General features: G+C 42.0%; 1 protein-coding gene across 3 annotated transcripts in view; it reads left to right on the forward strand.

The window, feature by feature from the left end:
* Positions 1–27299, forward strand: part of ACOXL (acyl-CoA oxidase like) — a 354745-nt gene that overhangs the window by 260933 nt on the left and 66513 nt on the right. For all 3 annotated transcript variants that reach the window (XM_028117110.2, XM_028117111.2, XM_028117112.1), the window contains one exon: positions 21187–21274. In XM_028117110.2, coding sequence (XP_027972911.1) covers positions 21187–21274 — 88 coding nt within the window. The remainder of the gene's footprint in view (positions 1–21186; positions 21275–27299) is intronic.

Raw genomic sequence — 27299 nt, forward strand, 5'->3', positions numbered from 1 at the left:
TTTAGTATGTGTTTACTTATTTGATCTTCCCTGGTATACATAGTAAGTAGTTTCAGAATTGCTAACCCATACCTCTGTGAAAAACACATTTACTAACTAGAATATTCTTCTTTTAGCTTATAATATTTAATCAAAATAGTATTTCTAAAGTTACTTTTATTTTGGTTCCTTTTCTACAAACTTTAGTGAGATTATGTTATTTATTAGTAACATAAGTTTATTTCTTCCTATTTGTTTCTACTTTGAGATCTCCCTACATACTGGTTGATTTTTGTCCATTCGTGGTTTGGCTATGTAAAACACTACTAAGTTTCTAGGACTTAAAGCTTTTAGAAAGGTATATTCATCCCCATTTCTTTTTCTTCCTTTTTTCCCCTCTATACACCTCCTATAGGTGTCCTTTTTTTAAATTTAGTTTTTGGCTTATCTTTCCTTTATTTCTCTCATCCAAATAAGCAAGAACATGTGTATTTTCTTATATTGCTTTCTCTGTTACATGAAGGATAGCATGCCATAGACACTCCTCTGCACTTTTTTCCCCACTTAACAGTAGTATGTTTTTGGAATTACTCTATATGACTTCATAGAGATCTATCTCATTTTTAAAAATTTTTCTTATGTTCAGTTAGCCAACATATAGTACATCATAAGTTTTTGTTGTAGTGTTCAATGATTCATTAGTTGTGTATAACATATTTTTAAATAGCAACAGAATAATGCACTGTGGATGTGCCATAGCCTACTTAACCCCTCTCTAATACATGGGCATTTATCTTCCTCTCAATAATTTTCAACTAGAAATAATGCTACGTGAATAAACTTATGCATATAAATTTTAGTATTGCTTAATGTGTATCTTCAGGGCTGATTTCTTGAAATTTGACTGCTGGGTCCAAAGTAAATGCATATGTAGTGTGGTTGGGCATTGTCAAATTCTGCTTCAGAAGAGTTGTACCAGTTTGCATCCCCACCCCACCAGCAATGTTTGTTTATGCACAGCCTCATCAACAGAACACATTCTCATACTTTTTTTTTCCAATTTGATAGATGAGAAATGGTATCTCTGTGTTGGTCTAACTTTTCTCTAACTGTAAGTGACTTTGAACAGTTTTTCATGAGTCTGGGGACATTTTAACATATTTCTCATGTATTGTCTATTCATATCATTTTTCCATTTATCCATAGGGCTTTTGGTATTTTGTCCTTCCATTTTTAAGAACACTTTCTATATTAAGGATCTTAGCTCTTTGTCATATTGCAAAACTTTTTTCTCAGTTTGTCACCTGTTCTTTTGACTTTGCTCATGGTGATTTTTGCTATGCAAAATTTTTTTTTTTAACTTTTGTATAGTTAAATGTAGTAATATTTGCTGTTATTGCCTCTGGATTTTAACTGACAGTTAGAAAGTCATTCCCTGCATTTAGGCTAAAAGGGAAGTGATCACATGGAAACCTCAATCTTAATGTCATGAGGAGTCCAGCAGATGGAGTTTGGGACTGTCAGAAAGACTGAAAGTCAAAGAGAAAAATTAAAAAAAAAAAAGAAGAGGGAACAACAGAGAGAGAGACTTCACAATATGTGTATGAACATTACTCAAATCAATAACTCATATATGAAATATGCATGGATGGACAAGACCCCAAAGAGGTCCAGGGATTTTTAATCTGGAAGGCTTAAAGAGCCGAGCAGAAAATTCAACTATTGCCTACTACATAGGAAGCAGAATTTGTAGTTTGAATCCTGCCAAGTTAGAAGGGTAAAGTCAATGGCTTTCCACTGAAGCCCGAACAGAGCCATCCCTTATGTATAAGACTATGTCCCAGGAAAAGGGATTTGCGCAAGGACTAAAGGTAAAATTAAAACAAACTAAAGGCAAAACCAAGAAGATTCTTCCTGACAAAGCATGAAACAGCCTCCACAAATTCAAGTTTATCTGCTTGTGATTTAACTGGGAAAAAAACTCAACACTCTTTAGAGGAAGATAACAGGATCCAGAGTGAGTATTCTTCGCAGTGTCCAATATACAATAAAATGTTATCAGGCATGTGAAGAAATAGGAACATGTAATGCATAATCAAGAGAAAAGCCAGTCAATAGAAAAAGGCTCTTAAAATGACCTAGATGTTGAAATTAGAAGAAAAGCGTTTTTGAAAACATAATGAATGTATTAAAGAGTGAACAGAATAGGGGTGCCTGGGTGGCTCAGTCAGTTAAGCATCTGATTCTTGATTTCGGCTCAGGTCATGATCTCTGGGTCATGAGATGGAGTCCCATATCAGGCTCCACACTCAGCATGGAGCCTGCTTGAGATTCTCTCTCCCTCTCCCTCTGTCCCTCCCCCAGCCCATGCTCTATCTCTCCTCGAATAAATCTTTTTTTAACAAAAGTATAGGTAAGTATTAATGACACTTTTCCTTCTTTTCTTAAACTTTTTATAATTCAATTGGCTGTTTAAAGCAAAAATAATTATAATTATTTAGAGTTTATAAAGTATATAAAAGTATATGCCATATATTTTTTTATGGCCACAATAACACAAAAGATGAGAAGTAGTGTACATGGAATTATATTATTATAAGGTTCTTATATTATACATGAAGTGTTATTAAAGGCAGACTATTATAAGTAAATAATGTATATTGTAATAGAGAAGATAGACTGAGACAAAAAGAAAACTCTTTAGTTAATCCAGAAGTCATAGAAGGAGGAACAAAAATTAAAGACCTAAGGAGATAGTCTGTAAATAGACTTTTGCCCAACACTATCAATAATTACATTACATGTAAATGGACTGAACATTCCAATTAAAAGGCAAACATTGTCACAGAGGGTTAAAAATAAGCAAGTTCCATTTATACACTTTAAAGGTAAAGACAGATAAGAAAAGATAGAGAATGCAGTTAGAACATAAGAGAGCCTATATTAATATCAGATAAAGCAAACTTATGACAATATTACTAAGGATAAAGAAGGTTATTTCATGACGTTTTAAAGGTCACTTCATCAAGAAGAGAGAACAGGGCACTTGGGTGGCTCAGCTGGTTACATGTCCAGTTCTTGGTTTCAGCTCAGCTCATGATCTCAGGGTTGTGAGATTGAGCTGCATTGGGCTCCATGCTGGGTGTAGAGCCTGCTTAAGACTGTCTCTCTCCCTCTCTCTCTCTTCCTCTCCCTGTGCCCTGCCACCCTGCTCTCGCTCTCTCTCTCTCTAAAAAAAAAAAAAAGAGAGAGTGAGAGAATAGCCTGAAATAGATATGCACCATAACAAACATTTAAAATACTTGAAGCAGAAATTGACAACTCAAAGGAGGAGCAGACAAATCCAGTAATTGATGAGACAAGTAGACAGAAATTCAGTATGGCTACAAAAATATGAACAACACTATCATCCAATCTGAACTATTTAGCATTTATAGACATTTAATGAAAACTAGACCCAGAGACTACAGTGCTATTCATAAGACAGTTCTCAATAAAATCAGTTAATAATTTCTTCAATATATTTATTTATTTATTTATTTGAGAGAGAGAGGGAGTGCATGCATGGGGGAGGGAGGCAGAGGGAGAGGGAAAGGGGAAGCAGACTCCTTGCTGAGTGAGGAGCCCAATGGTGCCCAGTCCCACGACCATGAGATCATGACCTAAGCCAAAACCAAGAGTCGGTTGCTTAACCTACTGAGCCACCCAGGCGCCCCTTGGTCAATAAGTTTTTTAAAAGATTGAAATAATACAGAATGTTTTTTCTATCAACAATGGCATTAAATTAGAGATCAATAACAAAAAGATATCTGGAAAATCTCCCAAATATATGAATATTAAGGAACACATTTCTAAATAATCTGTGAATCAAAGAAAGAATCACTATGGGAAGTGGAAAATATTTCAAACAAATTATAATGAAAACACAACATATCAAATTTTGTAGGATATAGTGAAATTTCCTTACAGGGAAATTTATAACTTGAATTGCTTATCTTAGAAAGTAAAAAAGATTTTAAGTAAATGAAGTAAACTTCTACCTTAAGAAGTTAGAAAAAGAAGAGCAAAATAAGTGGAATAAAGGTAACAATAAAGATTAGGAAGACATTAACATAGTAGAAAACAAACTATAGAGAAAATCAAGAAGTCTGAAAGCGTCTTCTTTAAAATGATTGATAAAATTGATTAATCCCTAGCAAGATTGATCAAGAGAAAAAGAGATAAAGCACTAACAATATTAAGAATGAAAGAAGAGACGTTGCAACATACAAGCCAGATGTTAAAAATACAAAAAAGGGAATATTATGAACAATTTTATGCAAATAAATTCAAGAACTTAAAACAAATTCCTGGAAAAATACAACTTTCAAAAGCAAGCAAAAAATGGAAGATCTAAAAATATCTATTAAATGAATTTAATTTGTAATGGAAACATTCCACAAAGAGAGCTACAGGTCCAGATGGTTCTTCTGTTGAATCCTGTCAGAGTTTAAGATAAAAAAATACCAGTCTTACACAAAACTCTTCCCAAAAACCATGTGACTGATGATACCAAGAACTAATGAATACATTACAAAAAACTTTACAAATCAATATACTTCATGAATATAGGTAGAAATGTATAATAAAATATTAATGATGAAATCCAGAAATATATAAAAAAGGAAAATACATCACTAAGTGGTATTTATTCCAGGAATGCAAGGTTGATTTAACATTCAAATATGTTTGTCAGTGAAAATTGCAATATTGACAAAATGAAGGAGAAATATTGCATGATTATATAGCACAGAAAAGAATTTTGGCAATATTCAACATGAGTTCATGCTTAAAAAGTCTTAGCAAACTAGGAATAGAAGGTGGTTTCTTCTTTTGAAAGAGCATATTTGTAGTAAGCCTATAGTTGCCATCATATCTAATGGAGAAATATTGCACATTTTCCTCCTTAAGATAGAGAACAAGGCAAGAATGTTCACTTTTACCACTTCTGTTTGACATTACACTGGATATTCTAGCTGTGCAACAAGGCAGGGAAAATAAATAAATGACATAAAGATTATAAAGGAAGAAGTAAGTCTATCTTAATTTGCAGATGAAATAATTGTTTACATAGAAAATATGAGAGAATTTACAAAAAAAGAGAAAAACCCAAAATCCTACCAGAACTAATAAATCGATATGCGGTTACAGGATATAACTCAATATGCAAAATAAATATCATTTTTATATACCATCAATAAACAATTGTAAAACAAAAGGTAAAAATGGAATATACAATATCATTTAAAAAACATGAATTCTGGGGCGTCTGGGTGGCTCAGATGGTTAGGCGTCTGCCTTCGGCTCAGGTCGTGATCCTGGGGTCCTGGGATCAAGCCCCACATTGGGCTCCTGGCTCGGCGGGGAGCCTGCTTCTCCCTCTTCCTCTGCCTCTCTCCCTGCTCATGCTCTCTCTCTCTCTCTCTGTATCTCTGGGTCTCGAATAAATAAAAAATCTTTAAAAAAAAAAAACATGAATTCTTAGGACTACATTTAACAAGTAAAATTCAAGCAATGCAAGATCTGTATCTTGAAAACTAGAAACATTGCAGCAGAAGGTAATTAAAGAAAGCCTAAATAAATCCAGAAGTATATCATGTTTGTTCATGGAAAAACTCAATATTGCAATGATGTGCATTCTCCTGAAATTGGTCTGTAGATTTAACATCACCTCAGTCAAACATCTCAGCAGGAACTTTTGTAGAAACTCACAAGCTGATGTGACAATTTGTATGAAAATACAAATGGCCTAAAATAACCAAAACGACTATGAGAAAGTTGAAGAAATGTGGAGGCCTTGCATGACCTGATTTCAAAGCTTCTGGTAGTGCTCCAGTAATCCAGACAGGATGAGATTGGTGTTAGGATGAACAAACAGATCAATGGAACACTGGAGAGTCCAGAAATCGACCCACACATATATGTTCATTTGATTTTTGACAAGGGTACAAAGGAAATTAAATGATGAAAACATAATCTTCAACAAATTGTACAGAAAACTATATTTCTGAATGGAAACTAGATATCTGAGTGGGGGAGAAATGAGCCTTGACTTACTCCCTGTGTAATGCACAAAAATTAATTAGAGATTGATAATAGACTCCAAGTGGAAGTGCAAACTATAAAACTTGCAAAAGGGAAAAACATAAGAGGATATTTCTGTGGAATTAGAGTAAACCAAGATTTCTTAGAAAGGAGGTAAGGAGGTAAGAAGCACTGACTATTAGTTAAATATTAATTAATTAATAAAATTAAATATTAATTGATTGGATTTTTTTAATTAAAAATTTGTAAGAAAACAAAAAGGCAAACCTTAATAACCTTGGAGAAATTATTTGCAATTTTGTATTTGCAATACATGTATCTGACAGAAGACTTTTACCCAGGGGCGCCTAGGTGGTTCAGTCGGTTAAGCGTCTGCCTTCAGCTCAGGTCATGATCTCCAGCCTCTCCCTCTGCTCGTGATTTCTCTCTCTCTCTCTCTCTCTCAATCTCAAATGAATAAATAAAATCTTAAAAAAAAAAGACTTTTATGCAGAATGCATAAAGAACTACAACTCAATAATAAAAAGACACAATCCGAAAAAAATTTGCACAGAAGACTTGAAAAGACACTTCACAAAAGAAGATAAAAGAATGGTAATGAGCCCATGAAACCTTGCTTAACCATATTAGTCATCAGGGAAACAGAAATTAAAACCACAGTGAAATACCACGGTGCACCCACTGAAATGGATTGAACTAGAGCCGAATGATGACATTCGATCCTGGTGACAGTGTGGAGCGAAGAGAAAGTGCATTGCTGTTGGTAGTATAAAAGGGCAGTGACAGAAAGTTTGGCATTCCCTTATAAGGTTAAAATACACACCTAGCCAATGACCAGCAATTCCTTCCCTAGGTATATACCCAAAAGAGATGAAAAAATGCTCACAAAAATATTTGTACAACAGTGTTTACAGCAGCTTTATCAATAACAACCTCAAACTGGAAACAACCCAGATGTTCATCAACATGAGAATTGGATAAACCAGTTATGATATAGTCATACAATGAAATTATACTCAGCAAAAAAATGGAAAAACCACCATTAACATGCGACAACATAAGTGAATTTATAGATGTTATGTTTAGTGAAAGAAGCCTGACACGAAGGAGTTAATAATACGACTGTATACATATGACATTCATTTAAGAAGGGGCAAAATTAGTTGATGGTGTTATGAGGATCACAGACTGGGAGAGTATGGTATTGACTGGGAGGGAGTATAAAGGGGGAAATTTCTATATTTTTGTCCAGGTGGTTTTATGGGTGTATACACATGTTAGAAATCATCAAGCCATACACTTAAGATTTATGCATGTGATACATCTGACTCTATGCATTTTATACCTCAATTAAAACTTTTAGAGATAGAACTTAAACAGTGCCTCCCAGCATTTAGACAGGCTGTTTATGTTACAGGCACTTCATCATCTTTTCATATATGAAGCTGGAAACTTAGCAGCTTCCAACAGGAGGCCTCAGCCGCTGAATCTTGGTATACTAATTGAGGGAAAGAAGAAACGGCTAATTACAATAACAATTACCAAGTGTCAGTTTTGTGCTAGACACCTTTCAGTATCATGCCAAAACACAAGGGTAGGTGCCCAGGCCAACTAGCAGCATGGAATCTGGAGAGCATTGTGACAGATGATGGGTTTTGATCTAGGCCAGTGGCCAGGATCACAGGAGTCTGACAAGAGGTGAGCTGTTGAGAGCTGGCTCTGAGGGCAGGCAGATACACCTCAGAGGTTCTGAACCTTCTATTTAGGGATCTTGATGTCTGGGAAGCTGGACCACAGGAAACAGGGCCCTGGCTAAGATGGAAGGCCCAGTCATGAACAGGGAGGCAAGTCATCCAGACAGGACAAAGAGACAAGACGGAACTTAGGTTCAGAGAAAGTCACGTCTATGGGGACATGTGCCAAACTCTGGGCTCATGTTTGAAGAACATAGCGTGGAAATGACATTTTTCTCGTTTATGGCACACTGATTACTAGTGAATTGAACTTGGTGTAAGTGGTTGAATACTGAACAGCAATTTCTTCAATTTTGTCTATACTGGTTTTTTTCCTAGCTTTGTAAACATCGTGTAAATTTAAGGTGCACAATGTGATGATTTGATACACATAAATATTGTGAAATGATTACTATAATAGTGTTAATTAACACACATACTGCCTTATACGAGTAGATTTTTTCAGGGGGCGGGGAATATGAGACATTTAAGATCCAGTCCTTTAGCAGCTTTTAAACATGTCATATAGTATTGTTAATTGTTGTCACCATGCTGTACATTAGATCTCCAGAACTTATTCATCTTATAATTGCAAGTTGGTACGCTGTGACCATCTTCCCCCATTTCCTCCACTCCAACGCCTGGCAGCCACCATCTACTCTATTTCTCTGAGTTCAGCTTTTTTATATTCCACATAAAAATAAGTTTGTATAGTATTTGTCTTTCTATGTCTGACTTATTTTACTTAGCCCACAAGGTCCAACCATGTTGTTACAAATGGCCGGATTTCCTTCTTTTCCATGGCTGAATAATTTTCCGTTGTTTATATATACACAACTTTATCCATTCCTCCATAGACACACACTTATGTTGCTTCCATGTCTTGGCTAGTGTGAATAATACTGCAGTGAGCATAGGAGTACAGATAGTGATTTCATTACTTTCAGATACATCCCAGAAGTGGGATTGCTGGATGATATGGTAGTTCCATTTTTAAGTTTTTGAAGACCCTCCATACTGTTTTCCATAGTGGCTGCACCAATTTACATTCCCACCAATAGTGCACAATGATTCCTTTTGCTTGCCAACACTTATTATCTCTTGTCTTTTTGATTCTAGCCATTCTGACAGGTGCAAGGCAATTCTCATTGTGGTTTTGATTTGCATTTTCCCTGATGCTTAGTGATGCTGAACATCTTTTCATGTGTCTGTTGCCCATTGGTCTGTCTTCTTTGGGAAAATGTCTATTCAGGTTCTCTGCCTGTTTTTTAAACAGGCAGGATTTTTTTTTTTACTATTAAGTTTTGCAAATATTTTTTCCCATTCCATAGATCGCCTGTTCATATTGTTGGGTTTTTTTTTTTTTTTCTGTGCGGAGACTTCTTAATTTAATGTAGTTTCACTTGTTTATTTTTGTTTTTGTTGCCTGTGCTTTTATGTCATATCCAAAAAATCATTACCAAGACCAATGTCAAGGAGATTTTCCTTATGTCTTCTTCTAGGAGTTTTATGTTTTCATGTCTTATATTTGAGTCTTTAATCCATTTTGAGTTAATTTTGTGACTTGTGTAAGATAGGGGTCCAACTTCATTCTTCTGCATGTGGTTATCCAGTTTTTCCAGCACCAGTTATTGAAGAAAGTATCCTTTCCCAACTGAATATTTTTGGTTCTCTGGTCAAATATTAGTTGACTGTATATGCGGGGGGGCGGTGTTTTCCAGTCTCTTAATTCTGTTCCATTGGTCTACACATCCTTTTTTATGCCAATACCATGCTGTTTGGATTACTATGGCTTTGTTTGAAATCAGGAAGTGTGATTATCTTTAGATTCATTCTTTCTCAGGATTGCTTTGACTATTTAGGGTCTTTGTGGTTCCACATGAATTTTAGGATTTTTTTTTTTCTATTTTCTGGGGCAAATGCCATTAGAATTTTGATAGGCATTGCATTGAATCTAAATGGCTCTGGGTTTTGGGGCATGTAAACAATATTAATTCTTCTGATCCATGGACATATGAGCTATCCTTCTCTCCATTTATTTGTGTCTTCAATTTCTTCCATCAGTGTCTTTTAGTTTTAGGTGTACAGATCCTTCACCTCCTTGGTTAAATTTATTCCTAAGTATTTTATTGTTTTTTGATGCTATCGTAAATGGGATTGTGTGTATTTATTTTTCAGATATTTTGTTGTTAGTATAGAGACATGACTGATTTCTGTATCAGTTTGATTTTGTAACCTGCAACTTTACTGAATTCATTTATTCTAATGTTTTTTTGGTGGGATCTTTAGGATTTTCTGTATATGAGATCATATCATCTGCAAATAGAGGTAATTTTGCTTCTTCTTTTCTAATTTAGATGCCTTTCATTTCTTTTTCTTGACTAATTGTTCTGGCTAGGACTGCTAGTATTATGTTCAGTAGGAGTGGTAAGAGTTGGTACCTTGCCTTGTTCCTGACCTTAGAAGAAAAGCTTTCAACCTTCCACTGTTGAGTATGATGTTAGCTTTGGGCTTGAACAAGTTTCTTGTGGTTCTCTGTGATTAGGGGGTAGACTTATCCAGAGGCTCAGTGCTGCTGGAGACTGTAGTATTGTGGTCAAGAAGAATGAACCTATTATTCTATTTCATTCTGCCTTTCCACAAGGCCAGTAGGCAGACCCCCATGGTAATCTGGGATCAAGGACATTCTTTAAGTTCCTACTGTAATGAATGGTAGCCTAAAGCCTAGTGCTTTGCCATACAGCCAACAACCTGATTGCCAGAAAGGGGAAATGGTAAAGTTGTCAGACCACAGGGGCCTCCATCAAGCTGAGGCACTAGGGATAAAGCACAGAGGTGGTGTATGACATTAGGACACCATTTCATGTGGTATTCTAATAATTAAAGGAAAGAGTCAGATACGTCCTATAAAGGACTTAACATCTCCCAGTCTGGCCTTTCCACTGAGAGTGCTAAGTCCAGCCCATCCACCTGCCAGCTTAGTGGCTTGGTGGTGGGAATGTACAGTCAGGTATTGACCTATAATTTCATGTGGCAGCTCTTGGTGACCTGTTGCCCTTTCTTCCCTGCTTGCCAGCACCCCAGGCTGTTGGAATAGGCTGTTTTGTTGTTATTGTTATTTTTTGTTAATTTCCAGTGTTAATTCCCCTCTTTCTCACAAGTACCTCAAATCCCTATCCCTCCCAAACCACAGAGGCTCACACAGAGGTGGTCTCCACATTCGGGAAAGTGTGCTATTTCAAGATTCCTAAAAGGTTAGCCAAAAATAAAAGCCTCTTACTGACAGTGAAATAAAAATGCTTCGTTGGAACTTCAGATATATATTTAAATAAACAATTAGGAAAAAGAAAAGAGAGAAGACCTGTAAAGATGTTTATTTTTACTGATTATTTCCTTGTTTAAAAGATGTTGCTCCCCAGTGACCTAGTACACCAATCACTCTGCGAGTCTGGGACTGTAGAGACGACCAAGGCACAATGGCTGTCCTCCATGGACTCAGCCTGTGAAGGGAGGTGGCAGGAACATGGGTCAAGGGGAAGTGCATCAAGAGGGGTCTGGAGCAGAGGGGGGGCTACCCCATTCTGTGGGGAAGGGTGGCCCACAGAACTGAGCATCCGTGCGCTGAGTCTTGCCTGGTAAATAGCAGAGCATGCCATTTCACACCATCCCCAGGCAGAGGTGGGTAGAACCTTCCAGGCAAGGCGTGGGATGTGAGTGAGCAACTGGCATATTCAGGCTGAGCCTAAAGCCAGTCCACATCCCGGGTCCTGGGCTAGAGAAGCTAGCGAGAGAGTGACTGTGATGGCTGGTAGGCCCTCACTGCAGTGAGCCTTATGTCCCCACTTGCAGGCCTGAGAACCCTCTACCCTCCCTACAAGTGACAGGACTGTGGCCTGAGCATATTGGTGTCAGGAAGATCATTCTAGAGTCAGTATTATGAGGGTGACCCTTTAGAAGGCCACAGTAACCATCATCCCAGAGGAGTTAAGACACAGCCTGAGCTATGGGATGGTGACAGTGAGCATGAAGGGTGGTCAGTGAAACTTGGGATAGTTGGATGGGGGAGAAAGCCAAAGTTGGGGTCGAGGGTGGTCCCAGGGCTCCAGCTTATGCACCGGGAGGATTGGCTGCCATTCCTGGAGAAGGAAACATGGAGCTCTAAGGAGTTCCAAGCTGCAGTGGGTTCTGTGCTCTCCAAATCCCCCATAGGGTGGGCTTTCTGTGTGCTGTACCCTTGGCGTTTTACTCGCAGCCCCAAGAATGCCTCCTCTAGCTGTCTCCTGGTGAAGCACTAGCTGAGCTGCTACAGAGATTCAGGAAACAAAGATCTTGAGGCCTAATGTCTTTCACATATTAAATGTACATTGTTCTGCCTTCTGTCAGCTTTAAGCAGTCACTAAGGGCAGTCAGGTTCTATAACACAGTCTTTGGCTAAACGTGAAGATCGTATTATTGAAACAAGATCTTTCCAGCTGATCGTACTCCAAATGCATGCTTTGGTGCCTGTAAAATCTATTTAAGGCCTCCTGATTCTCCCCTTCTATTCCTCCATCCACCAGAATTGTTAGGAAGAGACTTTTAAAATGAGGAAGTGGTTAAGAAAGGGAGAAGGTATCAAACATTTGTTTATGTACGTATCTGTTGTTAGAAATTATCAAGATCGATTTCAGGAGCATAGAGTTCAAATGTATGCTAAATGACCAAAGAGAATGTACCATCCAACAATCATTTTCTATTCTGAAAGTCTAAGTAATGAGAAGCAGACTCTTAATTTAACACAAAAAGGAAAAAGGAGGAGAAATTAGGAAGTAATATATTCAATTATAGGAGCCCTTTGCCAAGATCCTATTGATTTCATGTTCTGACAATTTCAGTTAAGCCTTAGCGGGGAAAAGATTTAGCAACCGGTCAGATCAAACATGTGTGGCCCCCCACTCCTGAAACTCGTGCGTGTGTAACAAAAACAGTCAGGTCTTTGCTAGGAATGGGCTCCATCTTTGGGGTCTGTTCATATTGCCAGGCCCAACACCAGAGCTTGGAGGACTTTGCAGGTGAGAGGAGGGGAGCCCCCAAAAGATCTGACAGACACCATAACTGTGGTGCAGGGAGAGGCAGACCAGGAGCCTCGTGTCCTGTTTTTGCATAGATCCCGCTCTACTGAATTCCCTCTTGCGATTTCTCTGCCCTCTGAAGCCAGTTTTTCTCCAGTCCCTCCCCTCGTGTACATGTCTACCCCGACCACCCATCTGTGTGAAGGGGCTCCTTTTTGTGGTCATTGGCCCTGACCGCTGTGCTGGATGTTGGGCTGGTCACAGTCCTGCCCTGGTCAGCGCAGCGCATACACTGCAGTGTGGGAAGGCTTCCACGGATGGTTGTGTTGCCTGGTGGGGCCCCCGACCACACGCGAGAGGGGGAGCTGTCGGGAGGCTTCTTGAACCAGGAGGAGGCAGTCTGGTAGGGCAGAGGTCAGGTGCAGAGAACTGCACGTGAAAATATCTGAAACAAGAGAGGGAGTGTGTCCTGGGACTGGACGTAGTTCAAGGTAGAGAGGAGCCGTGGGGTGTGTGTGCGTGTGCACATGTGCGCAGATGCGCGCATGCCTACACATGCATGCACATATGTCTTGGAATGCATGTTGATTGAGAACCCGCGCCCGGCACCACTGGGGAAGGAGAGCAGGCTGTCTATAGGGGAAGCCCCTGTGTAAACAACGAGGGCCACGTGGGGTGATGTCTTTGCTAATACAGCTGTGCTGAACAAGCTCTGTTGGGGACTGGGGACGACAAGGTCCAGCAGGAGTTCCTTTGACAGGTTGTACTCTTTGGAACCTCATCCATCTGTGTTCCGGTGGGTGATCTAGGGACCGTTACTGGACTTTTCTGGGACTTACTATATAATCAGAATGTCCTTCTTGGGGCACCTGGGTGGCTCAGTCGTTAGGCGGCTGCCTTCGGCTCAGGTCATGATCCCAGGGTCCTGGGATCAAGTCCCACATTGGGCTCCCTGCTCCGCGGGAAGCCTGCTTCTCCCTCTCCCACTCCCCCTGCTTGTGTTCCCTCTCTCGCTGTGTCTCTCTGTCAAATAAATAAATAAAATCTTAAAAAAAAAAAAAGAATGTCTTTCTTAGTACAGAGACAAGCGCTGTGGGACATGTGGATGTGATCAGGAAGCCTTAGTTGTTGGACCCCTTTCTTCTATCATGCCATTCATCATTCTTATGTTGTGTTTCTCTAGGAAAACATGTGAATCCCAGCCTTTCACCCCAAGGGCTTATCTCCCCAAACAAGGGCTGTTCCATCCATCCCCACCCCTGTAGTCCTGCCACCTGCCACCTTCTAAGAGAAGGGGAGATTCTCATGCAGTGGAGCCTGGTCCACAGTTGGGATGGGCAAGTGTCTGGGGATGGGGGTGGTAGATAGATGGCCACTGACCCAGGCTCTGAGACCAGACATGAACCCCACAGCTGGCCCTTCCCCTTCGGCTCCCAGGACACAACCCTCTCTGGGGCATTTTGAGCATATTTACCTTTCCTTCTCATAGGAAACAAGCTGGAACAGTAGATATAAAGGTATCCTGCTGTGTCCTTTCTCCCGGGATGTAGGAGGACATTGAACTAGATGTGTTTCTCTGGCTGTCCTGGAATTGCAGTGCAGGTTCAAAGGGCCGAGGTGCAGAGAATCTCATACTCCCAGTTCACAAAGCCACCAATGAGCTGCCAGCCGTTGGACCCAGACTTTCTGTGAGGCACTAGTACAGAACTGGTCAACCCCCGGCCATCGACGCAGGACGAGGCTGGGGCCTTTTGGAGAAGACAGAATTCAGGAAGAATGGCTGTGGTGGGGAGGAGAGGGGTCCCCTTCCCAAAGCCAGTCAGAGGAAACCAAGGTAAATCAGGAGGAAAGTCTAAAGAGAAAAGGTAGAATTAATTTGGTGTGCGGAACACCCAAGACAGGAGTGAAAGGGGAAGCAGTGGATTTCGCCCAGAAGAAAAGACAGAACAGTATGGGGGCCGGCGGGGGGGAGCGGGGGGAGACCGAAACACAGAAGGGAAAAATACAAAAGGGCAGGGAAAACCTAGAAAAAAAAATGTAGAAAAATAGAAAAAATATAGAACAGCAGAAAAATACAGAAAAATTAAAAATAGAAAAGGGTGAAAAAGTGGTTGAGTAAGTCTCAAAACAGAGGCAGAAAGAACTTGAGAGAGAGGGAACTGTACAAAGGTTTTTTAAAAAGAAAGACATAAAGGGGCACCTGGGTGGCTCAGTTGGTTAAGCATCAACTCTTGGTTTCAGCTCAGGTCATGATCTCAGGGTTGTGAGATTAAGCCCCATGTTGGGCTCCGTGCTGGGTGTGGAGACTGCTTGAGACTCTCTTTCTGTCTGCTCCTCCCCACCCCCACTCTCTCTCTCAAAAAAAAAGGAAAGAAAAAGAAAGGAAGAAAGAAAGAAAAGGAAGACATAAATATAAGAAGGCAAAAAATATATAAAGAACCCCCCACCTTCCTATCCCACTCATGAAAGGCAAGACAGAATGTCAAGTAAGAGGAGCAACAAGGCAGAGATGTGGGCTGAGCAGATGAGGAGCAGCCCTTCCTGGTCTGGCTTTAGCTCTGTGAGGATGCCCCTGAAGAGGCAAAGCAGCCTTTGGAAGGAGTGTGGCCCTGCCAACACCTTGATTCTGACTTCCAGCCTCTAGAAATATGAGAGTATACACTTCTGTTGTGTGACCTCACCAGGACTGTGGTCATGTGCTACAGCAACCTTAATATAACTCCTTAGTGTGACATTACCTGTTCCTATGCTCACAAGATAAGTAAGTTCCAAGCAAAGAAATGGGAAGAGGACAAAGAAAAAAAGGCACGTGCTAGCTCAGGCTGTATTTTTTTTTATTAGGAAAACAGTAGCTCTTACAGAAGCACCGCCCAGTAGACTTCTGCCCACTCACCTTGGCCATGGGGGCTACACATCTAACTTTAGCTATAAGGGAGCCTAGGGAGGTGAGCATTTTTAAAAAATCAACTTTTATTTTATATATATAATTAACATATGTTAAAATTGAGCAATTTTAAGTGTACAGTTAATGAGTTTTGGAAAGTGCATATAGTCTAGACATAGAACATTTCCATCACCCAAAAAGTTCCTTCCTGCTCCTTTGTAATCAACCCCCCCCTTGCTCTGACTCCTGGAAAACACAGATTTTTCTTCTCAAATAAGATTGCCTTTTTTTATGATTTAATATAAATGGAATAGCACAGTATATAGTCTTTTGCATTTGAGATCTGTCTAAATTGTTGGGTGTATGAATAATTTGTTCCTTTTTATTGTGCAAGAGTATTACTGTGTATGGCTATACTATAATTTGTTTATCCATTAACCAATTGGTGGACATATGGATTGATTCCAGTTGGGCTGTTATAAATGAAGCTTCTATGAACATTCTCATACAAATCTTTGCATGGGCATGTATTTTTATTTATCTTGTGTAAATATCTAGGAGTGGAATGGCTGCATTCTATGGTACGTATATGTTTATTTATAAGAAACCACCAGATTGTCTTCCAAAGTGGCTGTATCGTTTTGCCATTTTGCCATTCCCACCGGCAATGAGTTCTAGTTGAGTCCCCGCAATGAGTCCCCGCATCCTCACCAATACTTAGTATTGCCAGTCTTACTCCTGTTGGCCATGCTGGTGGATGTGTTGTGGTTTCTCATTGTGGTGTTAATTAGCATTTCTCAAATCTATTTCACGTGTTTATTTGCCATTCATTTATCTGCTTCGGTGAAGTGTCTGTTCAAAATTTTTGCCCATTTGTGAAAGTATGTTTTGTTTTCTTACTATTGAGTTGTAAGCTGTCTTTGTAAATTCTGTATAGACATCCTTATTACATACATGATTTTTCAAATATTTTCTCCTAATCCATTAGTTGTCTTTTCATTTCCTTAAGTTCTTTAAAGAGTGGAATTTTAATTTTGATGAAATTCAACCTTTTTGTGTCTTATCTCACAAAATCTTTGCCTGTGCCAGTGTCACTAAGATGTTCTCCCATGGTTTCCTTTGAATTTTATTTTAGATTTAAGTCTTCCATTTAGGTTTGTGCTCGAATTCAAGTTAACTTTTTTTTTCTTAGATTTTATTTATTTATCTGAGAGAGAGAGAGAATGAGAGATAGAGAGCACGAGAGGGAAGAGGGTCAGAGGGAGAAGCAGACTCCCTGCTGAGCAGGAAGCCCGATGTGGGACTCGATCCCGGGACTCCAGGATCATGACCTGAGCCGAAGGCAGTCTCTTAACCAACTGAGCCACCCAGGCGCCCTCAAGTTAACTTTTTAATGTGGTGTGAAGTAAGGGTTGAGGTTCATTTATTTGTTTGTTTGCTTTTGTAGGAGGATGTTTAGTTGTTCTGGCGCTGTTGAAAAGACTTTTTATCCCCATTCAATTACCTTGGTACCTTGGTCGAAAATCAGTTGACCATGCCTGTATGGCTTTCTGGACTCTTTTTTCTCCATTCATCTATATTTCTATTCTTATTCCAATACCATACTGTTGCATTTACTCTAGCTTTATACTAAGTCTTGAAATCAGTTCGTGTAATCCTCCAACTTGTTTTTTTTCTCAAAATGGTTTTGATTATCCTAGGTCCTCTGTATTTCCATATAAGGTTTACAATCAGCTTGTCAAATTCTATGCACAGAAAAGTCTGCTGGGATTTTGCTTGGCATTGTGCTGGTTCCATAGATCACTGAGAAGTGACATCTTAGCAATGTAGAGTTTTCTGGCCCCTGAGCACAGTATAGCTCTCCATTTGTGTGTTCCTTTTCAATTTCTTTCTGCAATGTTTTTTCCTTTCCGTGTACAGATAGCTCATGTGCTGTGTAAAATGTATCTGTGAGCATTTCATATGTTTGATGCTGTTGCAATGATTTTTTTATTTCAAGTACCAATTGTTCATTGCTAGAATATAGAAATTCAGTTGGTTTTTTTTTTTCAAAATCTTGCATCTTGTGACTTTGCTGCTTAATTTGCTAATTAGTTTTAGTAGCTTTATGATACATTTCTTAGGATTTTTTTACATAGAAAATCGGGTCTTTCTGGATGAAGACAGTTTTACTTATTCCTTTCCAATCTCTAAACCTTTAATTTCTTTTTCTTGCCTTATTATCCTGGCTGGAATCTGCAATACAACATTGAGTAGAAGTGATGACAGACATTCTTGTCTTCCCAATCCTACGGGGAAAGCGCTCAGTCTTTACTATTAAGTGTGATGTTAGCTGAGGTTTTTTGGTAAATCCTCTGTAGGGAGATAAGTATTTTTAACTGGATATATTGCTGCCCAAATCTTTTAGGGGTTTTTCTAGAAAAGAAGAAGGGAGAATGGACATAGGCATCCATCAAAAGGGAGGCCAGCAGGGGTTTCTTTACGAGTTCAGCCCTGTCTTAACTGTGTGATGATTTATTAGGAAGTAAGCATTTATTTCCATTAGAGGTTTTAAATGTGGAATATGGTTCACATTACACATGACCATGTGTGACAGTGCATCTTTATGAACTGTATTTGGGAGGGACAGGTGTTGCCAGGGAACCAACTCCCCATTAGTCCATTGGGAGGCAGTGTAGCCTGTGGTTAGAAACATGGGCTCAGAAGCCTGGGTGCCTAGTCCCAATCCAGCTCTGCAACCCTGGGCAAATTCCTCAACCTGTGTCAGTTTTCCACCTGCAAAATGAAGGTATCAAAAGATGTCAGTAATTCCTACCTCCGGGGCTTCTGAAGACTCAATGAGCAAATGCAATTAAGAGCTTAAAACAGCATCTGTTGTCTGGTGCATTTTAAGAAGGCTTTAGTTTACATAAGGCTAAGTTACATACAAGTTTTCAGTAGCAGGTTTACTGCTTGAGGTAAAGAACAGACATTCATTAAAAAAAAAGAAAAAATCCACTCTCCAGAAACCTCCTATTAAGGTTTTGTAAGGAGAGAGGGTTAGATACTTGATTTTTGTTGTTTTGCATGTTATTGGTGCAATAAATAAATACATTTAAAAATCTTGTGCATTGCATAGGCAACTATCAGCTGGATTACAGCTGTGGGCAGTGACACCCTAGAGTTCACACTGAGTCCACACTTAAAGGCTGAATCAGGGTTTGACCTTCTGATCTGCTTGTTTTGACCACTTGACAGTGGGCTGGAATGGACCCCACACACTGTTCCTGGGCTGCCCCACCTGGACGTGTGGACCACTGTGCAGCCCCCAATTGGCTTCAGCCTATTATTTCTTGCCAGTAAACTCTAATTCAAGGGGACAGAGGCATCTCAGTCAGTCTGTCACTTTCCTGGGCATCTGCCTTTCTATCGACATGTTCCAAGTCCTGGGTGCCATCCTTCAGTCGGGGGTAAGTCATGCCAGCCTTCCTGTCTGATGTGGGGTGTGAGGGGACACTTGCCAGCAGGAACGAGGTCACTCTGAACCTGCTCAAGTGGGTCCTGCTGCAGCACTGTGATGTTGACATATAAGGAAAAGCACTTAGGAGCAGGCTGGCAGGCCTTCAAGGGGCCTTTCCCCTTAACTTGAACTTGCTTTTTTTATTTTTTGCCTTGTACTTTTTGAGGGTACAGTCATAGCAAGTTTTGTAAAGGGCCTTCTGCAGTGTTTTCTCATCTGAAGTCCCTTCTTCACACAGGGTCTACATTGTCCAGCCAATTTTTTGTTTCTGGTTTTCTCTAAATCAGGCCAGTGAAGACTTAAGTGTGTATGTTTAGTTTTTTTAAAAAATGTGCATGCCCTCAGCTCTGTTTGGACACATCTGCACACTATTTTACCCTTCCTCTCTCCTTCCCATACAGCCAGGGGTGGGTAGGGAAGGGACGGCCAACACATGTTTAGGAGAGCCTGTCCACCAGGCCCCAGCACGGACTGCCCGGCGTTTTCGTCTGCAGTGTGATGGGTAGTGTCTGGGGACAGGAGTATTTGGCCAGCTCTTGTCCTCACCTCTGCCAGAGATGTGCTCTAGCCCGTTCCTTGAGAGTTGCATTCTCTCTCACACCTTTTCAGCTGTCATTTTGACAACAGTACCAAGAGATACTGATTCAGGGAGCGAGACAAACATTATCCTCTCCCTTGACTGTCATAAGACGCCCCCATTAGGTGGGGACTCCAAGTCTCGCGTGACATGATCCTCCAAACTCTGCCTGCTGCCCCAGGTAATCATGCTAAATTATACATGGGTAGAGGCTTTCTGCAGTGCTGGTTTTCCACTGGAGCACAAAGCATTCTGTTATAGGAGGGTTTTGACAAAGCAAGTCCTCCAGGCCCTACAGGAACTGTGGAGCTGCAGGGGGCAGGTTACCTTCCAACCACAGGGCTCGGCGTGTGAGTTTAAAACAAATGGGAAGCAGATGCATAGAGTCTGACTTTCTATTTGAGTGTCGTTTCTTTGAGCAAAGACAAAGGCTAAAAATTTAAATATCAAACTGTTAGGTTTTCGAGACAAAAAAAAAAGAAAAGGCAAGAAGAAACAAAGAAAAGTCAGAAGTGACAAATTTAACACTCTTCTCTGGTCAGATAAGAATCTGCTCTTAGCTCCACGTAAATGACTAACTGCCAGCTTCGTGATGCGGCATCTTTCTCTTTGTGTATTTTCTTCATTCTTATCTTCTTCTAGTTCTATTTCCTCACTCCTCGCCAACTAAAAAACAACAACAACAAACAAAACAAACAAACAAACAAAAAAAGCAAAGAAACAAAGCAAAACAACTCCCTTGGTTGGAGTGATTGTAAGACCACCTTCCGTAGGGGATACCGGCTAAAGGGACCGTCACGTAGATGGATGATGTGGAGGTGCTGTGTACGCAGTTTCCACGCTCCTGGGATCCCCTCACACACATCACACCTGGCCACGGCCAAATGCCAATTCTGGAGATCTAACGGGCATTCCAGAAACAACTTGAGAATGAATGGAAGTACCTGCCTACAACAAAAGGAAGGTGGGAGGCAAGGCAGGTTCGTTTTGCTGCAGATTAGACTTACGCAGTTCGTTCTGTTATTCACAATTCCTCAGGCAGCGAGCGACCCAATTAGCACAGTGTCGCTTTATCAATGCTTGCGCTCTCCCCTTCACATTGTGTCCTGGACACCTGTTCCATCTCCAGAGTCGGTGGCCAGCAGTGCCCACGTTTGCTCTGTGTGAGGAGTGCCTACAAACACAGAAACTGGACTCACAGTACACTGATGGCATTTCTTCATCAACAAATAACTCCCGTGCATCATGGAGGCCAGCCTTGCAAGTTACCCAGGCTTAAGGTGGTACTAAAAATGTGCACATTTGCCATCTACCTTGTTTCTAAGCTCTGTTCTCTGAGAAGATCATCGGTGGTTATTTCTATTCTGTCCATTTGACAGGTGATGACCAAGAAAGAGGACTTTTTCAGTGCCTGGAACTCGTGTCTTCATCATGTTGCCTCCCTGTCTCTGGCACACATCCACAGAGGTGAGTTGGCTCTTGTTGAATATTTTTATAACTGGGCTGCTCTGGGGGGCTGCAAGGTACCTGGGAATAAGACTGCAAAGGACAGTCCCCACACCAGCCCTCGTGTTGAATGTAAGGCCCCCAAATAACTTAACCTCCAACTTATCAGGAACACTGACCAAATGACACCCACAAAACCCAACGCTAAACTCTGGGAACAGTGCATCCAACACAACCTGACAGTTGCCAACAGCACTGGCTCGAGAGAAGCCAGCTGGCAAATGGCGGGCCCCTCAGCTGTGGCCCTCTGCCCAACAGGGACTGCCATTCCCACGTAAACAAACCGGAGGGTGCACGCACAGCTAAAGGGAGGGTGCTTTAATAGGATCACTGCCTGCAGAATTTCAAGTACCGCAACTCAGTACTTCCACCTAATCCTCGAATTAGCGAGAACCCAGTTCAGCCTTTTAAAGTGGTGCCTCTCAACCAGAGGCGATTGTGCCCTCCTGGGAACATTTAGCGACGTCTGGAGACATTTTTTGTTGCCACAACCGAGCAGGGGTTGCTAGTGGGTATAGGCCAGGAACACTGCTAAACACCCCACAGGCCGTGGACAACACCCCCAGCAGAGAGTTACCCTGCCTCGATGTCAGGAGCGCCGGCACTGAGAAACTGTTGAGTGTCCATTTTGATCCCAACAAACCCCAATCACAGAAAATAAAATGAAACTTTGAAAACAGAGTGCGATCCATCAAGATACGGCAGTTGATTCTTGAGAATTTTGTGTAGCCTCAAGAATCATTCGTTCATTCATCATATACTCTTACCCCGGGGGGGAGGGGGAGTCTTAAAAAGGCTCTCACTGTGTTTGTTTGTCGCGTGGGGTTTTCCGTCCCGCCAAGTTCAAGGCTGGCCCTGGGAAGGCAGGGTCAGGTTTGGTCACCACCACAGCTCCGGGGCCCGGCTCCCAGTCCTGGTGTGTCCTCAGGCACCATCTCGTGAGGTGGAATTCCTGGATGGGTTCTGTTAAGAGTCAAGCCAGCAACCCAGGAGTGCCTGCATCCCACCCGGCCTCACAGCATGGCCACCACCCTCCCTCCCCAACCAGGCAGTACCAGAAGAGCAGAGCGCCACGTTATTAGTCACGGTGGGGCTGCCCAGGCCCCTCCCTGCAGGCTGACAAGAGCCAGATTGGGGTGAATAGACTGGTCTGGCCTCTCCTCTCCCCTAAGGCGCAATCCAGCGCTTGGGACCTTGGTGAGCTCCATGACACAGGGCTCAAGAGTATGGAGAGGAATGAGAATGCACAAGTGAATATGCCCAGAGCATGGGTTCCTCATGGGGCCTGAGGACACCACACCCAGGGAGCAGCCTTTTTACACAGTGACCACATTCCGTCATAACCACGGCCTCATTAGCACCCTAGATTTGGATTGATTTCCCCCTTGTCCCTGGGGAGGGAATGCAGGAGCACAGCGTGGGGCTGAGAGGGGCTGAGGGAGGGCAAAAGATTCTCTCCCCACAGGTCATTAAGGCACAGGATTGAGTTCCCTCATCTGTGGATCCAGAAATTTTAATTTGCCTGCACACCCACAGTATATGAGGCTCAGGGGAACTGACTCACCTTAATCAAACTCAAAGGTGACAGCTATATAAACCAAAATGCCAGTTTATTCATCACGAATGAAAACCCAACTGCTGAATCATTCGTACACGCTCCATCCTGTGGGGAACTCTCCACGTGGAATTCAGGGATAGTCAGAACGTTGCAAAAGGTTGGACTGTTTGGACAGCTCTTGGAGGAGCATCCATGCTGGCCTGCCTGCCACAGAGGCTGGGTCCTGGAGCCCAAAGGCTCTCTGCTTCCTGGACTCTCTTGATGTGCTCAGCACCAACCTCATCCCCTGAGAAATTTTTGCAAACCACCCCTACCCCTCTTCTGTTGGTAGGGTATTTTTTTCAGGTTTGTTGATCAGGCTAAAACTTACCTGGGATATAAAGCAGCACACGAGGCACCTGTACTGAAGGCAGTTACGTCCCAGGCCTTCTTCTTCACTGTGTGTAGACATCTATGGCTCTACTCTTAGGGCTGTCTGTGGCCCCAGCACCTGGGCTCCTCCCCTTGCTCGTCTGTGTACTGACCCCAGATACTACCCTTCCCAGGATACGAGCAGGAACCATGTGGACTCCAGGTGAAACATTTCTAAACGTTAGGAGATGGGAGTAAATTTGAAGGGGGGCATCCAAGAATCCCTGAACTCACACGCCTTTGCCTTGGAAACACTGACTATTACGCCTTGAACCACTCGTCCCATCTGTCGAGAGCATAATTAAGTTTAGTGTGAGGGGTGAGAACTCCGGCTCCAGAGTCTTGTTAACTGAATGCAGAGGCTTTGTTTACCTCTATCTGCTATGTGACTGTGAGTGAATTAAGCTCTCTAAGCTTTCATCTCATCTTTGTTTATAAAATGGAGATAATGTGATATTTACCTCATGGGGCTATTGAGAATATACTTGAAAGCCCTTACCTTAGCATCTGATCCATAGTTAGGGTTCAATAAAAATTTTTTATTACTAAAAAAAAAAAATTTTTTTTTATTACTGTTAATTACTACTCTACAAAGTCCTTAGTTCCCACTACCCAGTGGAACATTTAGATCCTTGTTTCTTAAAGCATAAGAACAAGAGAACGATTAAGCAAGTTAGGTTCCAGTGTAGGAAGTCTTAACATGGGCAGGAAACATCAAAGATTTAATATTGCCACAGCACAGAAGAAATCCGAACGGATTCCCTACCTTTTACCCGTTAATAACCACAGCAGCAAAAGTGATTATTTTCAGGAAATTGGCCCCCTTCAGGGTCAGAGGAAGACAATTTGGCTGTAGAAAGTCACAGAAGAAAAAATAAGAAGAATTAGTTCAATGACAGCACCTAGAAATCCCAGGAATGTTTTGAGATAGAGAAAGCCGTCCATAATGAGGAGGTTTGAACAGATACAAAATGGGTTCTCATGGTAGGAGTGCGCCAAGCACGCACTGCGCAGGGACAATCCCGTCAGCGTATCATTACATTTAAATAGCATGCTGTGCCGCTACCAGAGGTCCCCAGGGGATGGGAGAAGAAGTAGAAGGAGCCCATCTGTCTTCGGTGACTGGGCCCAGATGTTGCCTTTGGAGACTTTCAAAGAGCACAAAGGAGGGAAGGGAAGGCTCAGTCTGCAAAAGCGCAGACCTTAATGTCACCCCAGATGAAAATGAACTCAGAATCTAGCCATTTTTATTAGGAAAAAATGGACAAAAAGCTTTTTGGCATCAGTATCCGTTGTCACCTGAAGACTCGGGAAAACCATGTTTGAAATAAAAATGTTAAGCAGTCTCTAGTGGTTTCTGAAGTGGGATGTAACCATTACAATGATAAATTGTTATTTTTCTGTGATCCACATTTTTATCTTGCCCTAGAAAGAGCAGCTCAGAAGCACAGTGCTGTCTGAACCCCTAAGGGTGTGCCAATTCCTAAATAAAAAAGAGAAACTAAGCACTTTTATTAAATAAATTACATCCACCATTCTCCAGCTCCATGCAGAACTGTCTCTTGGTTTTTCCCTCCTCTGAGCTTGTAAGGTGCTCTCATTATGCAGCAGAAGTCCCTTCTCTGGTTCTTAATAAAGTGACTAATAATCTAGAATGTTCGCTTTAAGAGCACATTGTAATTATGATTAGAATATATAAGTAGTGTGGTTTTCTGCCTATCAGAGGATTAATTTCGGACTCCTCTCAGGGACGATTTGTTTCCAAACAAGACTTTCTTTGTTAATAAAAATGTGATCATACGTGTTATTACAGCACTCTTTCCGTATTTTATCCGTGAGTACTTGCTCCAGTATCCTTCATGGGATCAGCGTTTTTCGCCCCCATTGTTAATGGGGCTATTCTTTAAACAAACTACATTCACCTCGATTTTGTTTTAGCTTTAGCATTCATCTTCCAGGGAACTTTGGGAATATACTTACCACTTCGATGAATGTGCATTTCGCTATTCAAACTCAGAAAAATAAAATGCCATAACTTCATCCAGGAGTCTCGTGTGAATTTAGGTTCTCATCACCACCCCCTTACACTCCACTACAGAAGTGCCCCAAGACTCTAAATCCTCTGCACTTGAAGAGCAAGCCTGCCCTCTGGGGTGGAAGTGAAGTCGAAAGTCAACACACCTTATTTGAATACAGATTTCTTCAGTGTGTTTTGCTGTCGTTGCTGGAGGTGGAGGTCTGGCAAGCGGGGAAGGAGGATAGGTACCACAGATATTGTGTTGGCTGGGACAACCTGTGTGCCTTCTTTTCCCATGGGAACCCTCTGCTGGGTGAGACGATATTTAGAAGCAGTCCCAGCATGCCCTGACAGGTGGTCTGGGGTGGGAGGGAGGAGCTCTGGGTACTGCTGCCCCTGATGCTGACCTCCCTCTCTGTCTAGCACCCGTTAACTATGTGGGTGGTAGAAGCAGGGCAGGGGGTCTAGAGAGCCAAGAATGGACAGGCATGATTTGCAGCAGCATCTTGGATTTCCCAAGGGGGAAGAGAGACCATTTCCAGCTTTGTTACCTCTGTCCTGGTCACATGGCTGAACCTCAGACCCATTTGTTCCTGAGAGCAAAATGTGCAGCGGGGAGTTGAGGGTCCCCATTTCAGAGTGCAAGACACCTGGGAGAGCCCATGCGACTGTTCCAGTCCTCTGCAGGAGTTGCTGGGTCCCTAAAGCCTGAAGTCTGGGATAGCAGCGAGGGGCCGTCTGGAATGCCAAGAGGTGGACTCGCCTTCCCTGTGGCAACACAAGATTGTTCCAAGGGACAGAGATGAGAGTGGAGGCTCCTGCTGAGGGAGACACCTGAAGAAATGGAGACCATTTTAAGTAGGAGCATAGGGGTACCTTGGGCTAATGCAGATGGTGGCTCTTAAAAAAAGAAAAGAAGAAGAAATTTGACTGACCTTGAAGCATTGTTGCATGCCAACCCTTGGCAGAGCATGCAGCATCGCTTCATGAGCAAATGGACACAGGAAGAGAAAGTTCTACAGTGCAGAACGCCCAACGTTGTACCACCTTCCTAGCCTTTCCCCTTCTGGGCAAGTGGGTGAGACAGAGTGTGGCTCCCAGGCTTTCCAGGCGTGAGTCTACAGAAGAGCCCTTCTCCAGCATCAGGAAGGTTGCTCCTGTCATCATAATGCTGGGGTTTCTGCCCCAGAGCCTCGCCTTCTCCCTGTGGCCACATGGGTAAACTTGCAGATTGGGTCAGCCCAACCCAAAGACCCCAAGTACTGTTCCCCAAGAAATGCCATCACATTGGCCTCTGGGCCCCTGAGGCCCCAATCACCCCACTGGGAGTGTGTCACTAAGAAAACTGTCTTGAGAGGACTCTGCCAACTCACTCTTTGAAGGAGGTGGCAGTGTATGAAAGTTTTGTGACAAATGACCCGAGTGTTCTGTTGCGCTGGGAAGAAGGGGACAAGTGGAAAAAGCAAAGTCTAACTCCTGCATGATATCTGCTCTGTGGAGACCGTTAAGAACAAAATTTAGCTGTGGTCCTTGACCCAGATGCTAAGAAAATGTCACTTATCCCTAGAGCCCCAGTATCTCGGCCGACTGTAATGATCACTGCAGCCTCCATCTGTGGAGGGTTTCCCTTGGGCCAGACCCTTGTCATGTCTTCAGTCTCCACAAGCTCACAAAGCCCGTTGAGAAACAGGCTCAGCGGAGGAACCAATTGCCTAGGATCGCATCCAACCAAGGGCTTCACCCTCAGGCTGGCTAACCCTAAAGCTTTGCTCAGAAAAGCTTTCTAGGCATCAGATTTTGAGGGAAACCCTCCCACTACCAATGTTCCAAGGGCTTTCCTTCCTACAGATAAACACCAGAGGCTGGGAGTTACAGCCTTCTTGAACTTTTGGAGATTTGTCTTTGTGTATTTATTGAACACACACTTTCCTACATTAAAGTCGGCCTGTACTGGTTTTCACTACTCTTCACCGCGTTTGTCTCCGAATAGTGCGTCTTAT

This window comes from Eumetopias jubatus, unplaced genomic scaffold (assembly GCF_037043125.1).
Source record: "Eumetopias jubatus isolate StellerSeaLion01/CBP00866 unplaced genomic scaffold, mEumJub1_p1.0 scaffold_9, whole genome shotgun sequence".
Taxonomy (NCBI): Eukaryota; Metazoa; Chordata; class Mammalia; order Carnivora; family Otariidae; genus Eumetopias; species Eumetopias jubatus.